The following is a 15,346-nucleotide window of genomic DNA, read 5'->3' on the forward strand; positions in this document are numbered from 1 at the left end:
TATTTCAAAAAGTGCAATTTTATTAGCAAGTGTCCACAAAACGTTGGTAATTTAGAGTTTTTCCATTCAAACTCAAATTTTCCTATTCCAACCATTAGACTGTTATGTGTTTCCTCCAAGACACAAGGCCAAACCACTGCTTACTGCTGCTAACACAACGACACTCAACAGTAGCATGTGCTATGCACAGCGAATGAGGCCAGTTGTGCACAGCTGAGGCATCACCTGGATTCAAACCTGCTACTTCTAAGGGATGGGGTCAAGTAAAGCTGAAAAACAACTGTTTCTTACTGATGAACATAAGTATTATTAAATAACCAATAGCCAATTTTCTTAAGTATAAAAAACACCAAATTGATCTTAATGAATATATTACCTATTCACTGCATAGCAGAATCGTCAAGTCAATTATTGCTGAAGCTATACGTTGTGTTTGTGAATGTGGCACAAACAAATCATTCATTCATTCATTATCTGTAAGCGCTTATTCAGTTCAGGGTCGCGGTGGGTCCAGAGCCTACCTGGAATCATTGGGCGCAAGGTGGGAATACACCCTGGAGGGGGCGCCAGTCCTTCACACGGCAACACACACACTCACACCTACAGACACTTTTTGAGTCACCAATCCACCTACCAACACGTGTTTCTGGACCATGGGAGGAAACCGGAGCACCCGGAGGAAACCGGACATAGGGAGAACACAGACAGTCACCCGGAGTGGGACTCGAAGCCACAACCTCCAGGCCCCTGGAGCTGTGTGACTGCGACACTTCCTGCTGTGCCACCATGCCACCCATACAAACAAATCAGTCAAAAAAAAAAAAGTAATTAATATTTTACTCCGACAAAATATTGACTTATAGTAACAACATCTGCCTGGTCAGAAAATAATCATGTAAAAATAAACAATGATTTTGGTATTTAAAATCCCACACTTTGTGTATCCAAGTCTCCAGGACAACCCAAAGCACATTAGAATACCACATTAACATAACATTAGCATAATGATGTTTCATAGCTTATCTCTGATTATAGATAAGGATTATCTGATTGCTTTTGCTGCATTTGCTCAGAGTTGCACTGCTAATGCTTGCCACAAAGCAATTTATTCTTTCCTAATAAAACAAGTCAAATGATTTTTGGAAGTGGACTTGTCTTGGCCAGAAATGTGTTTTTATCAGAAAAGCTCATGGTGAGGAAAAGGCTCTGAGCATGCAGAAGACAGTGGAGATCATATTTGGAACACCCCCAAACTAACTATTTGCTCTTTTTAATATTAATGGAAAAAGTGAGCAACAAAACACTGTTAAAAATCTCCAACCAGAGGAACAAAAAACTCATAGAAACCACTCAAGGTTGTGGGTTCAAGTCCCGCTCCGAGTGACTCTCTGTGAGGAGTTGTGTTCTCCTCGTGTCTGCGTGGGTTTCCTCTGGGTGCTCCGGTTTCCTCCCACAGTCCAAAAGCACATGTTGGTAGGTGGATTGGTGACTCAAAAGTGTCCGTATGTGTCACCCTGCGAAGGACTGGCGCCCCCTTCAGGCAGTATTCCTGCCCTGCACCCAGTGATTCCGGATAGGCTCCGGTGACCCTAAACTGGATAAGCGGTTTCTGACAGTGAATGAATAATCTGGCACCTACAGTTAATGTAAGTGCAATTCATGTCAATGTAAATGGTGTTGAAATGGAATGAACAGCATATATTCAAGCATTTTCTGGACTCTTGTCTGAGCTCCAGGCAAAGACTTTCAATGCTGATATACCATTAAAATACCAATCCTTGAATATTAAACATTCAGTCCTACAACAGACTGCTCTTATATTGTGTGTGTGAGGATGTGTTGTGCCTTACCCAGCTCGATGTCCTGGTCGTCGGTGAGGATGAGGATGATGTTGGGCCGGATGTTGCGCCGATCACGCTGGAAGCGAGGCTTCATCCTGTGGTTGGAGAGGAAGATGGATGCATGGGCCACCACCACAACAGCCAACAGCACCACCAACCAGCCCGTCTGTCTGCCGGTCGCCATGCCAACACCCTCCGACCGCTGCCTCAGATCCCACGTCTGGGCTTCGGCTCACTCTACCTGCACCCTGGCCTCACAATGCCTGCAGAGAGACCAGCATCAAAGGTCAGAGAGAGCTACAAGTGACTAGAAAATCATTAACACTGCTTAAAGGAACAGGAAAATCTAATATAGACTGTGTTCCCCGTACCTCAGCTGTAGCTGCTCAGCTAAGACATGTGCCTAAAGTTTGCTTCTTCAGGTTTGCAGTATATTTATAGCCTTCCTAAAAAACCTTCACTATTTTATTTTTATTTTTTACAATATGTAGCATCATCTCCATAAGATGAAGATGTACACATGCATACTGAGCCGAGAAATGGCACTCTGAGGTAAATCAGTTAATGAGATTCTAAGACACAATTAAAAAATCAATTCCTGTGAAATGAGGTATGACAAGCATTATTTTTAATGAAAGCATTCAAATCTATTCCACATTTATGAATCTCCTCAGACATACAGCAGAATTAGGTGCAAAATGTCAAGGGCAGATTTTGTTGCTCACAAAAATGTCACGAAATTGCACCAAGAAAATGGCAGACCATAATATTCCTTTATCTCCTTCAGTGCATTCACCACAGTCAGCACACTGAAGTGTGATCATCTGGAATTAGTGAGCACACACACACACGCACGCGCACACACATCTGCAGTTATTCCGAGAAAACTCATAGGGATGTTTCACGCAGAGTCATCAAATATTTGACATTAATTATTCAGTCAGACGGAATCCCCCTCCATCCCACTAGCCTTCAAGATGAAGATAAATGCCTGGACCCCTGGTCCGGGTCTGCCCACTCACAGCAGTTCACACAGCAGATGTTTATTAGAAGGATTTATGAGCTAGGGACAGTAGGTTATGAAAAAAAAAAAAAAAAAAAAGAAAAGAAACGAATAATCAAGGCTAGAGATGCTACCAATCTCACTCTCAGGGTTGGTGCTGGGCTGATACCAGCAAAAATGCTGGATCAGAAATCAGAGGACAAAAAAGGACTAATGTGACCCAATTCTGTAATAAATCTAGCTTGAAATATCTGCATGGCCTGTAGCGCAACAGAACGTAAAGGAAATTAAAGTAGGCCAGCGCTAGCTACACGTAGCCTGACGTTAATACACTATGTCCAAAAGTTTCTGGACAAGGGTTCATCTGTTTCTTCTGAAAAGGAGGGCAGTGAAGGATTTACAGTAAAGGATGGAACAGTTCTGTGAGGATTTAATGATATTCAGCCACAAAGTTGAATAAAGTCAGGTACTGATGCTGAATGATGACTAGTTTAAAAGCAAAAACATTATTCCAGTTACAAATAAAAGCACCAAAGGTGTTGGAGAGAGCTTCATCACCCCAGAGAGCCAAGCCCAGTGCTGGGTCCTATTACTGACTGTACAAACTTTAGATGAAGAACTAAAAATTTGTGTTAACAACAGGTAGCTGAAATAACCAAATATAAGGGGTATCTAGGGCGGCACGGTGGCGCAGCAGGTAGTGTCGCAGTCACACAGCTAAAGAGGCCTGGAAGTTGTGGGTTCGATTCCTGCTCCGGGTGACTGCCTATGAGGTGTTGCCCTGTGAAGGACTGGCGCCCCCTCCAGGGTGTATTCCCGCCTTGCGCCCAATGATTCCAGGTAGGCGCGACCCTGAACTGGATAAGCGCTTACAGATAATGAATGAATGAATGAAAGGGGTATCTACAAACATCTGAGCAAACCTGAATGGCCTGTAATGGAACATATTTTAAGGTGAAATAATTACATTTAAAAGAAGAATATGTAACAATAGAGGAATGGTGAATATCTTTATCACCCAGTATCCATTTCTATTATGTGTGAAAAAAAAAACACATTTCTGGGTACATTAAAATTTGAAGAAAAATGTTTCTGTGTGGGGTTAGTTTGTAAATGACATTGCGTTGCTTGATAAGCCTCAGCGAGAAGACACATGTGAAGCTTCACCCAGCTTGATGGTATTGGGTGAAAAATTGCTTATATCAGCTAAGAGACATCCGCACTATTCCATCGCTCTCTTGGATTGCGGGCCAGGGACAGCTGCGGCACTGCTTGGAATCAAACTCTCAATCACTAAAGCCAACACATACTTTATCTGAACTTCAATAAAGTCAAATATTAAAGTAGCTGAGTTACTTATTTTATTAACTGTACATATTTTTTCCAGTGCCTCTCTACACCAAGAACGTGGGGAAAATAGAGAAAAGCAGAGCAGAGTGGGAAAAAAAAATCTTATGGAGTGACTTCAAGAACCTGGTATAATCTCCAGCTGATGAGCACTCTGCGTTATCAAGCCTGAAAAGTCCTGTAGATGATAACTGTAGAAGAGTCGTGCTTGATGTTGCTTGTCAAACAGTACAGCAAATGTGTGTGTACTGAGACATTCTGATAATGCCGTTATCATATGAAAACACACATGGAATGAGCCTCAACTCAGCTCACAGCCCACAGAACATTAACGGTTATCAGCAAACACTGAGCACGACAGTAAGAAGCTTTCCCAGCTCAAAAACCCCTGGCTGTAGAACAAGTTCTCTACTCTGGAACAAGTGCACTATCAGAGAAATCGACAGAAAACACCGGTGGAGATAAAGACTCTTCCACAGCTCCTGCTGCTCCAAGGGCCACGGCAGATCTTTCACTTTCAACTGATAAGAGAATGCGTTCTAAAGAGAATGAACTACAAGTGGTTATGGGAATAATAATCCACCCAACAGAAAAAGAATAAAAACAACAATAACATGACAAAACATGTCCAAAAATATGTTCTTTCAGCAGCTGTCTTTGTGTGTGTGTGTGGGGTGGCACTGGTGGCGGGTGGGGATGCCTGAGTGTTTGTAGTAGAGATGAGGAGGAAAAGTGTCTGTAAAGCGACAGTGTGGGGGCGAAACAAGCTGAGCCTCATGGGAAAAGCCTCTGTGCCCCTAAAACTCACAGAGACTGATCTAACACTTCTGCCTTACAGCTATTCACTGTAATACGGCACGCGCACACACACACACACAGCCAGCCATATCCCCGCACCTGTGTGTAGCACTGCACACACAAAACACACATCCCCCATCTGTGTGTACGTCTGTGTTTACATCTGACTGAGACATCCATCAATTACTGTTCGCCACAAAACTCCACATATCACTGACGGCAATGAAACACAATAAAGATTATTTAAAGATTTCAGCATAATTATTCTGTCATTACGAGAAACAATACATGTGAATTCAGTAGAGTATTTATAGTTTAAAGCAAATCAGAGTGATGGGTCAATGGTAATGAAATGTTTTCAGCGCTAATCAGTTTAATGAATAGATTCTGTTGACTTCGTGGTCTACTTCTACTCTCCAATCCAATCCTTGTCTTTGCTTTCATTAACATGGGAATTCTTGTAACACTTAATACATAATTATGCTTATTCAGGATCTGTATGTAGACATCATAAAATGCTAATAACAGCCAGGAATAAGATATAGGGGCAAAACAAAAAATATAAAAGAGAGAATGCAGTCAATATTAAGAACAAAAAATCATATTTTTCTGAGAATAAAATGGTCATTTTAATAGATATGTGGAAGATATTTTTTTTTCAAAACATAGCTGTAAATTTACAAGGAAAAATGGGGTATTATCTTGCACTGTTCTCACTGCAAGTTAACAAAAATTAAAGAATACAGTAGTATTCACATTCATATTGTTTTCTAGAAAAGCTGGTGCTGATTTTTAAATTTTTTTATTTTTTAAATAAAAGCAACAGAGTTGTCTCATTCTGATCGTTACGCTAAAATGCCTCTTTCATTAAAGCAACTCTAAATTAAAGGGATATATACAGAGTTTTCTCTTAAAATGTAGCTAGAGCTCAATTAATGAAAAACAAAATCATTTTTTCAGATTTATGTGATTTTCATTCATTTCAACCATCCTTTTGTCCAGTGCCTTAAATATAATCACTTCCCTGAAACAGTGAATTCCCTACGGTCCTAAAACAAGGCAGAGCTTTTGTGGTAAAGCATCCTTTCACCGAGATACCAATCTAAAAGGCGTGGAGTGGAAAGACACATGATGGAATTAACAGGCAGCACACGTCCGTTCATTAGCCTTTTAATATCAGCATGTTTTCCCTCTGATTGGACCATTAGATTAAATTAGATTAGTGAGAGGAATGCCCGGCGCCACCTCTGCCACCTGCAGATGCGAGTATAAAGTACTACACAGCAGACTGTACACCATGAGCTCTGCCTGCTGACGGTTTGCTGATGTTCTGTATTATGTCGACATCATTGTCAACAGCAAAATATATCCAGTACTTCATTCTGTATTCGTATGTTTTACACGTACATTTTACTGTTATGTAGAAGAAGAGCAGCTGCAGTGTTGGACACGGCACCATTTAAATAACAGTTTACAGACACAATTTAAATAAGGATGCAAGATAAAGTTGAAGGAACACAATAATTAAACATTGTTTAATACTCTCTCTGTACGGTACCACCCTAAAAAGAACACAGAACCTGTTGACTCGAAGCACTTATTATTACAGATACCCATGGGCGGATTCTCAAGTTAAAAGGTTTTCAGCTATTTTCTGAGTCTAAGGAAACGTGTAAAAAGTACATTCATTTCAATCAGCCAAATGATGCCGAAGCACGACAGTGATGAGGTTTGAACAATGCCAAACTAGCCCTGTAACACACACATGAATTAATGAATATTTATATACATTGTTTTACTCTTATTTCAAACTGCAAAATGTTCTTTTTCTCATGAGTACACACACATTTACAGTCTCTCTGTGTCTGACCCTTGGCTGTGCTACTCTCTTCACTAGAGCAGCACTCCAAGAGATTTCACGGCAGGATGGCTTCGGTCCACAAACATAATAATTCCCAGTTGAGAGAGAGAGATAGAGTGAAAAAGAGTGAGAGATTCCATCCACGGAGGGGTGAACATTGATAAGTAGCATCCTAGAAAAGAGCAATATGTCCACGAATGCTAAAATCAGGATATTAAAGAGTGCCAGCACTAACACACACTCTATACACCTCTCTAATATCTTAAGCATATCATTTGCTCACATCAAATGCATCTGTTGCTGAGAGAACAAACACTACTTTCGGTCCTTCTGAAAAACTTAACTTTGGTCACTAACACAGTGCCTTCAATTGAGTGTTTCCATGCAAAAATTGCAGCGCAAAGTGCGGTACAGACTGACATCCAGGACAAACGAGAACAAATTAATCAGTCATAAATGGAACTGAAAGGACAAGTAAACATTTCCACGCGGGACAGTATCAGTCAGTAGAGACCGACACACACTAACACCGTACATCTCCATACATTAACTGACAAAACACTCAACTCCAGTGTTTGGAATAAGTGTAATTTTACAGATCTTTCCATCTATCTCTTCCATTCCTGTCTCCTTTTCTTTCTCTCCGTCCCAGCAAGCCATCACCTTCATCCCTCACTCCTTCCGCTCCGGTCCCTACTCCACTCTCTGTCTTTCCCTCTCTCACTCTCGCTCTCTCCAGGCTGTAAGTACCTCATAGTGTTGATGTGCAGGTTGTTGGGCTCAGTGCTGCTTGTCATCCTGTAGATGGTGAACATATCCACATTCAGCGTTTGTGTGTGTGTTTGTGTGTGTGTGTGTGTGTGTGTGTTACAACTGCATCTCCGTCTAATCCCTGATAACACGATACCACAGCTGTGCTTCTCTCTCCCTCTCGCTCTCTCCGTCTGTCTGTGCAGGTCGCTGCGCTCTCACTATATCCCTCCCTCTCTTCCCTCCCTCTGTCCTCTCTCTCTCTCTCTCTCTCTCTCTCTCGCTCACCCTCCCTCTCTCTCTTGCTCTCTGTGCACAGTCCCGCTCTCTCTGTCTTTCTCTCTCTCTTTTTCCCTAAGGACCGGCTTGCTTACTCGCTCACTTGCTTTACCCTCCTCTTTCAGAGACATCCTTCCTTTTTCTCTTTCCCACAGTTGCACGCTCTCTCTCTCTCTCTCTCTCTCCCTGTGCTTTATAATTCCCTCTATTCTCTCCCCAACCTTATTCCAATCTCACCGAACTGATGCGCCGTAACCTTGAGGTCCACTGTTTTCAATTTATCTCACCCCTCTAGCCCTTCCTACACCCGTTTCACCCCCCAGATGCGTCCATCTCCCATAACGGGACAGGATGTGGGGGGAGGGAGAAGGCATGTCCCATTTGCATTTTCCCCCGCCACAATTTCTTTTATCAGTTATAAACCACAACAATAAAAATGGACTGGGATGAATAAACTATGCAAATCTTTGGAAAAATATTGGATATAAGACTATGTTGTTAACTACTACAACAAACCCCCTTTTACAGAACAGTACCCAGACAAAGAAAAATGTACTAAACTTTCATTCAAATGTAATCCTGCAAACTGCCAAGCAGGTAGATTTAATATATATATATATATATATATATATATATATATATATATATATATATATATATATTATTTCAACACAATTAATTGAAAGCTCTGCTGCTTACATTTCCTATACATATTTCAATTTGCTTGAATTAAAGCCCTAACCCGCTCCTAGTACAAGTGCCCCTCTCCATTCACATCTGCATGAGTTACTGCAACAAAACAACGCTGGTTAACACGTTTACACGAATTACGCTCTTGCGAATGAGCCATGTTTCTTCCGAGTTGAAGCCTGGCTCATATTTGCCTGAATTACAGCGTTCATTGTGCGTTTGGATTCGTGGCAGCGGATTTGATTTGTGTTCGGTCGAGCTCGTGCTGGCACGAAGCCGCAATTTGTCTCTCGTCTCTCCAAAAAAAGAGAGAGAGAGATAGAGAGCATGTAATGAATGGATTCCCATCCAGAGGCGCAGCAAATGAAATCCCCCCCTGCTTTATTTTGCATAATACTGAAAAATGAACATGTCTTTCGAGACAAAACGCAGTGATCTCTCTAAAGAAATGCAGTTTGGGTTGTTTAGTCTAGGAGGAAACAGAAGAAGCAATGAAGCTCCACATTTGGTACATTTAAAAATAATTAAAGAGAAAAAGAACTGTCATTCTCGTTGATTGGACATAGCAACAACAGCAATGTTCGTTCATAGCAACAGTCGTCAAATACAGCAATTCACAAGTCGGTCAAAATATTAATTTAGACCTTAACTAGAGTTATTCTATTCAATGTTTTACTCTATCTGTACAAGTCCACACTGTTAAGATACAGTAGAAATCGTTTACTGTTGTGCAATCAAGCTAACATCGTTGTAGCATGCTAAGCTAATCTAGCATAGTGATTAGCATAGTGTATTGTTCTTTGTGCCCTACTTGCTCTTTAGCATATCATTTAAGACTGGTAAGCTAACTTATAACGTTAGTATAAATGCACCAGCAGGATTTGTGCATTGTGAGTGCACTTAACCAACACATGATATTTCAATTGACCGCTCTTTACTTTGCAGCAAACTTTGTGGGTGTGGAAATGTATTGCAGCAGATCTGTTTAAGACACTGAAAGTGCAAAAAAGCACATAATGGATGCAATATATACTGAAAATACGATATTAAATTGAGTTGATGTGGCTGCAGCGTAACTTTCTGTAAAAAAATATGTTTTCTGCTTTGTTTCCTATTGCTGAAATAACTTGTCCATAGTGACTGTTTTCCACATGAAATCAAAGCAAAAAAAAAAGAAACTAAAATAATCAGATTCCAGTAATTTATTCACATTTACTAGCAGTGATGTATTCATCATCATCTTTCCACTTATCAATTTCAGGGGCGCGGTAGTGAGGTATTAAGAATTCGGTAAATAAATGTATTGATATTAAATAAAACAACACAAAACAAAACAAAACAAAACCAAAAAATAGCAGACGACTACAACCTTCCCTTTGTTTGTCTCTAACTCACTCTCTGAATTCTATCTGTACACTTGGGGAGATGTTTGTCTGAAATATAAAATGTCAGTATAGGATCCAGATGTAAAAGGACAATAGTATTCTTTTGTGTGGACAGCAGATTTATAACTGTGATGCACTCCAGTTGTCTGGACATAAGTACTACAATTATCACTAATCACACACATTCAAAGACACAGAATAAACAAGTAAAAAATTAAATAAACACAGCACAGACAGACAAAATATGTCTGAATCCAATCGCTGCCCAAACCAAGAGTTTTGCACTCATCCCACAGCAAAATATCTTGACTGCTCTGTAAATTCCCTACTGAGGATTACACACACACACATACACACACACACACAAAAATCCCTCCTAAAACAATTAGTGCCACAGAACGCTGAAAAGGGCCATGTCTTTGTTAGCAGCAGCACACACGGCGGAAAAGAAAAGAAAAGGGGGAGGAAGAAAGGAGGGAAGGAACTCTGTCAAATTGAGTGCCCTATCTTTTTAATTAACTATGTCCATTTGCTCTCCTTATCGCACTACATTAGGAACTGCCACCCAGACAGTTACAAACTAAGTCTGAGAGAGAGAGAGAGAGAGAGAGAGAGAGAGAGAGAGAGAGACAGAGAGAGAGAGACAGAGAGAAATGTGTGTGTGTGAGCAAGAGAGAGAGAGAGAGAGAGAGAGAGAGAGAGAGAACTCATGAGGTGAAGATAAGACCAGAAAATTAGGGTGAAATGGAAGGGGTGGGGGAGTGAGAGAGAAAGTGAGAGAGAGTGAGTTCAAGGTTCCCAGGTCAAGAAAATGGTAAAGGGAATATAACTTACCCCCCCCCCCTCATGTAAAATGTGAACATTGCACCATACAAACATTAAATAAAAGTTTTGAAAATGTTCCATTTTGGAGATTTTGGAGGTTTTGTGCTGACAGTGACGGTGTACTGTATTCAGAACCTTTGACCTAAATGAACACTATACTCACTATAACTCTGTATGTCAGTGTGAAACCAGTGCATACATGTGTCCCCTTGTCTGTTGACATACAGAGCCATGAACGGCTCAGTTATCATCTATTCCCTCAATGAAAACTCTTTCAATTAATCTTTCAACCTCTAAAACCTTTCAATCCAGTTGATTACTGTGGAAAATATTTAATGTTAAAGAACAAATAACAACTCCTACTTATATTTTCAATGTTTTCAATAGAAGACAACAGACAAGAAAACAAATTTTTTATAGTGAATTTTTCCTTTATCTCTGTGACAGATTATTTTCATTTTAAAAGTGTATGTTTGGCCTGCTCTAACACACCTGTTAGCGTATGATAAATTAATTCCTCGGGTGTGTTAGAGCAGGAGAACATCTGCAGTTTACTACGGTCAACTGTAAATGTGTTTTTGATGGATTTTATTAATGGATATTTCTATTTATTTATTTAACGTTACACTTAAATAGTGCCTTTCTAGAAACCCAAGGACGCTTTACAGTCAACACTCAACATTCAATTCACACACACACACACTGGCGAGAAGCGGCAGCCAAACGCGTACAGCGTACTCTCCACCAGGAACGACCGTCCACCTGGAGGTCTGCATCAGGCACTAGGGTTTCACCCAGGACAGAGCTCCAATCCATATCTGGACATACACACATTCACTCACACATACAGACATTCATTCACACAGCAGGACTGTTATGAGAGAAGCCAATTCACCTAACCACCATGTTTTTGGACTGTGGGAGGAAACCGGAGACCCACGCAGGCACTGGGAGAACATGGAGGCTCATGGAAACATGGATATACTGTCTGACATCTCAGTGGGACGTACAGTGCCTCCAAAACTATTTGGACACCTTTCACATTTGATAATGGTTCACAGCAGCTGTCCTTTACACTATGTGAAAATTTCCTGACGAACGAACCAATAGAAATGCTCCAAACATGTTTACACTGACTGCTACTGAATGTTAATGTTTTTACTTCTATAAAATTACTATTTTGGAGATACGTGTTTTTCTTTAGACAATAACAATAAGCTCATAATTAAACTGTGCCCTGAAACCTTTGGAGAGACTTTTGATAACGGATTTGACATTGTTTTGTCCAACACCAATAAACAGAATCTTTCCTCCTGAGTATTCAACATCTGCCTTCACATGGCATTACACCACTTTAATTTCTGTAGTCCTACAGCCCGTTCACCAAGGTATTACAGCACTGGTCACTGAGCCATATGATTTTGACATTAGCTCTTCCACTGGTATTCTAGTCATTACTACTGTTAGTGTAAGAAGCAAACTGCTTGGATCCAATATTTCTGACATAGTTCATTGACTGTCACCTCTTTTAGTTATTTTACTTTTGATTCGTTGGTGATTAGACGCTGACCTACTTGAAATCTACCAGAGCTTTGTGTTCAATGAGGGCTTGAGAAAGCTACAGGAACACATGGCTGGGGCAACAGAACAGCTGGAAACAACTGGTCAAAACAGTCCAGCAGCATCAGAGGGGTTGGAACACATTGTGATCAAAGATAACAAGGCTGTATTAATCTGACTCCAGGTAAGAACTGAGGGAGGAAGAGCTGCTCCATTTAGCGTGATGGAGAGAGGTTAGAGGGGGCTGCAGTAAGGCCTCAGGCACAGATAAAGATGTGAGAGAGAGAGGGGGGGGGGGGTGAGGCAGTGTAATGAATCATTTTGCATCTTTCCATCCTATGGATCAATAACAAGAGATGGATAACTGTAGGAGCTGAAACTGGCAGAGGGCAAGAATGAGAGAGAGAGAGAGAGAGAGGGAGAGAGATTAAAGCGAGTGTAATTGAGTGCAGGAGTGATAAATGGGTTCTTGGGTCAAGAACCGGGTGTTGGGCCCTCCGAACTGAGCATCAGGAACATAATGAAATCATTGACAACTCCACACATGCACGCACACACACACACATACACCACAAATGTGCACACACACACACAGATCAAATTTAGGATATCCTCACAGCAAACATCCCAAAGATGACGATTCCCAGAAGATCAGAATCTCTTCCTGCAGGAAAGAGCAATAAACTCATTGACACTGTTATGTTTAGAAGAAACTTTATCAAATATCTAAATGTGTGGCATGATTACCGTGCACATACTCTAACTGTGGCATTAAAGGAGATTTAAGAGGTATTGACTAATTCTGAATAGAGTACTTCAGAGTCGGCAAAAACAGTTGCCTTGAACCTCAGTGCAGGAATATGAACGAGGAATTTCAGTGGATGTCAAAGCCAAAGCAGATCAAATATCTCTATAAAGCCACAGCTACATGTGAGTTTGGGAGGTCTCTGTAAAATGAGATTGAACTCGATGAGATAAAGTGAAAGAGTGAGTGTGTGTGTGTGTGTGAGAGAGAGAGAGAGAGAGAGAGAGAGAGAAAGCAGAGCGAGAGAACACAGTGGGGATTCTGACAACATGGGCATGTCAATGGTGTGTATTAAACACAAGCATTAATAGAAAGTCCTTGATGATACCAGCGATTAATCCTACTTCATTAGTGCTAGAGTCCTCTATCCCTCTATCCTCTAATTACGCATCCTAATTATAAACCTCTCTCTCTCTCTCTCTCTCTCTCTCTCTCTCTCTCTCTCTCTCTCTCTCTCTCACACACACACACACGCGCATGCATACGCACACACACTAAGCGTGAACAGCAATACCTAAATATCTCATCTCCTGTCAATCCAACCACAGACTGATCACCTGCTGGAAAACAATAACACAAGTTTCATCAGCTATTCCTGTGAATAAATCAATAATCCTGAGATTCATATCTTCACAAAACGTTAACTGGTGTTTAATTACCAAGTATGATAATCAGCCTGAATTCAAAATTGACTTTATTAGTTCATATTACGCAGAATATCATACGATTTTAATGATCCTTATTTTTGAATTAAAATGCCAACTTCCAAACTGTAGAAAAATGCATTAAGATCAAAAAGAAATATTGAAATGAAGTGTGAAAGCTGATTGGTTGATCATTGCTGACATAATCTCTGAAATATGTGCACTACATTTGTCCTTATTAAATTTCTTAATATTAGAGCAAATCGGTTCAGAATCTCCTGAAGAAAATTAATAAATTAATAAATCAAAAATGATAAACTAAAAATTATATCAGAAAACATATCATTTTGCACACATTTTCCAAGAATTGTAGTGCTCTTGTATAACTACAAAACTTTTCATTCAGTTATAATTGCGTGTGTGTGTGTGTGTGTGTGTGTATGTGTGTTTATATGTGTGCTGTCTGGCTGATTGACAGCTCTAATGATTGAGCACATAGAGCCTAATTAATTTTGCATCATGCAGGCCTTAGTGGGATTAAGTTTAGCTTGAGCTGCCAAGTAAGATAATCACTGGTGCTGAGCAACTAGCAAAAAAAGGAAAACACACCAGTATACACACTACCCTTACACACATCCAGAAGTGCACATGTACCTCTAAGATCTCAAAGGACTAGCTGTGTCTGAATTGTAAGTAAGTCCTCTAGTTATCAACTGAATTGCTGGGATGGATAATTGTACATACACAACTAAATATAACAGATAATATCTAAATACATCATATGTTAAAGGAATTTCTTTTTTTCAAAAAGAGGCACAAGACCCAAAAATTGTCTCAGAAACAGAGTAAATGGTCAATATTCAGAATTTCACATCATGAAATTTCACATCACTTTCAGTAATTACAATTTGAATGTCAGACTGTGCTCTCACTGTAATGCACCATGTATCTGGTCAGATGTTTTTGGTTAAAAATGAAGCATTGTTTCTGAATTAGGCCATTGTACATCTTTATAACATCCTATAACAGCAATTCACTTTTGTCCTCAGCAGAGGTGGATAGAGTAGCCTAAAAAATTAGTAGGAGTAGTGTTACTTTAGAACAATAAAAAGTAAAAAGTAGTCACCCAATTAATTACTTGAGTAAGAGTAAAAATTACTAAGTGAAAAAGCTACTCAAGTACTGAGTAACTGCTGAATAACCTCTTTGTTTAATAATCAGGATGTCAAATAATACTCCTGAATGCACAAAATATGAAACAGCAATGAACAAATTCAGAGCTGGAGAATATCTCTTAAACAACTAAAACAATACTAAATTTACCTTTTACCTTTACAAAGTAATATAAATTAAATTCAGCCACAATAACTGATTAAAAACAATGGGCTCAATAGGTAGAGGCTACAGAGAATAAGAACAAGAAGAAAAAGGCTTTTTGTACATAAGTTTATGTAAACCATAAACTCTGTGTGTGTATGTGTGTGTGTAGTTGTGTGTATTTACATGTTCACTAACAAAACAATGGGCTCAGTAGGCAGAGATTATTAATGTATCTTGT

The 15,346-nt window shown here is 40.0% G+C and overlaps 1 protein-coding gene across 7 annotated transcripts in view; it reads right to left on the reverse strand.

Annotated features, from left to right (window-relative positions):
- Nucleotides 1-15,346, reverse strand: part of sulf2b (sulfatase 2b) — a 166,234-nt gene that overhangs the window by 35,997 nt on the left and 114,891 nt on the right. For 6 of the 7 annotated variants that reach the window (XM_066670765.1, XM_066670764.1, XM_066670767.1 and 3 more), the window contains one exon: nucleotides 1,851-2,104. In XM_066670765.1, coding sequence (XP_066526862.1) covers nucleotides 1,851-2,025 — 175 coding nt within the window. In that variant the 5' untranslated portion in view covers nucleotides 2,026-2,104. Of the gene's footprint in view, nucleotides 1-1,850; nucleotides 2,105-7,600; nucleotides 7,780-15,346 lie in introns of those variants that run through there. The other variant, XM_066670766.1, reaches the window with a different exon arrangement.

Source organism: Hoplias malabaricus, chromosome 5, assembly GCF_029633855.1.
Source record: "Hoplias malabaricus isolate fHopMal1 chromosome 5, fHopMal1.hap1, whole genome shotgun sequence".
Lineage (NCBI taxonomy): Eukaryota > Metazoa > Chordata > Actinopteri > Characiformes > Erythrinidae > Hoplias > Hoplias malabaricus.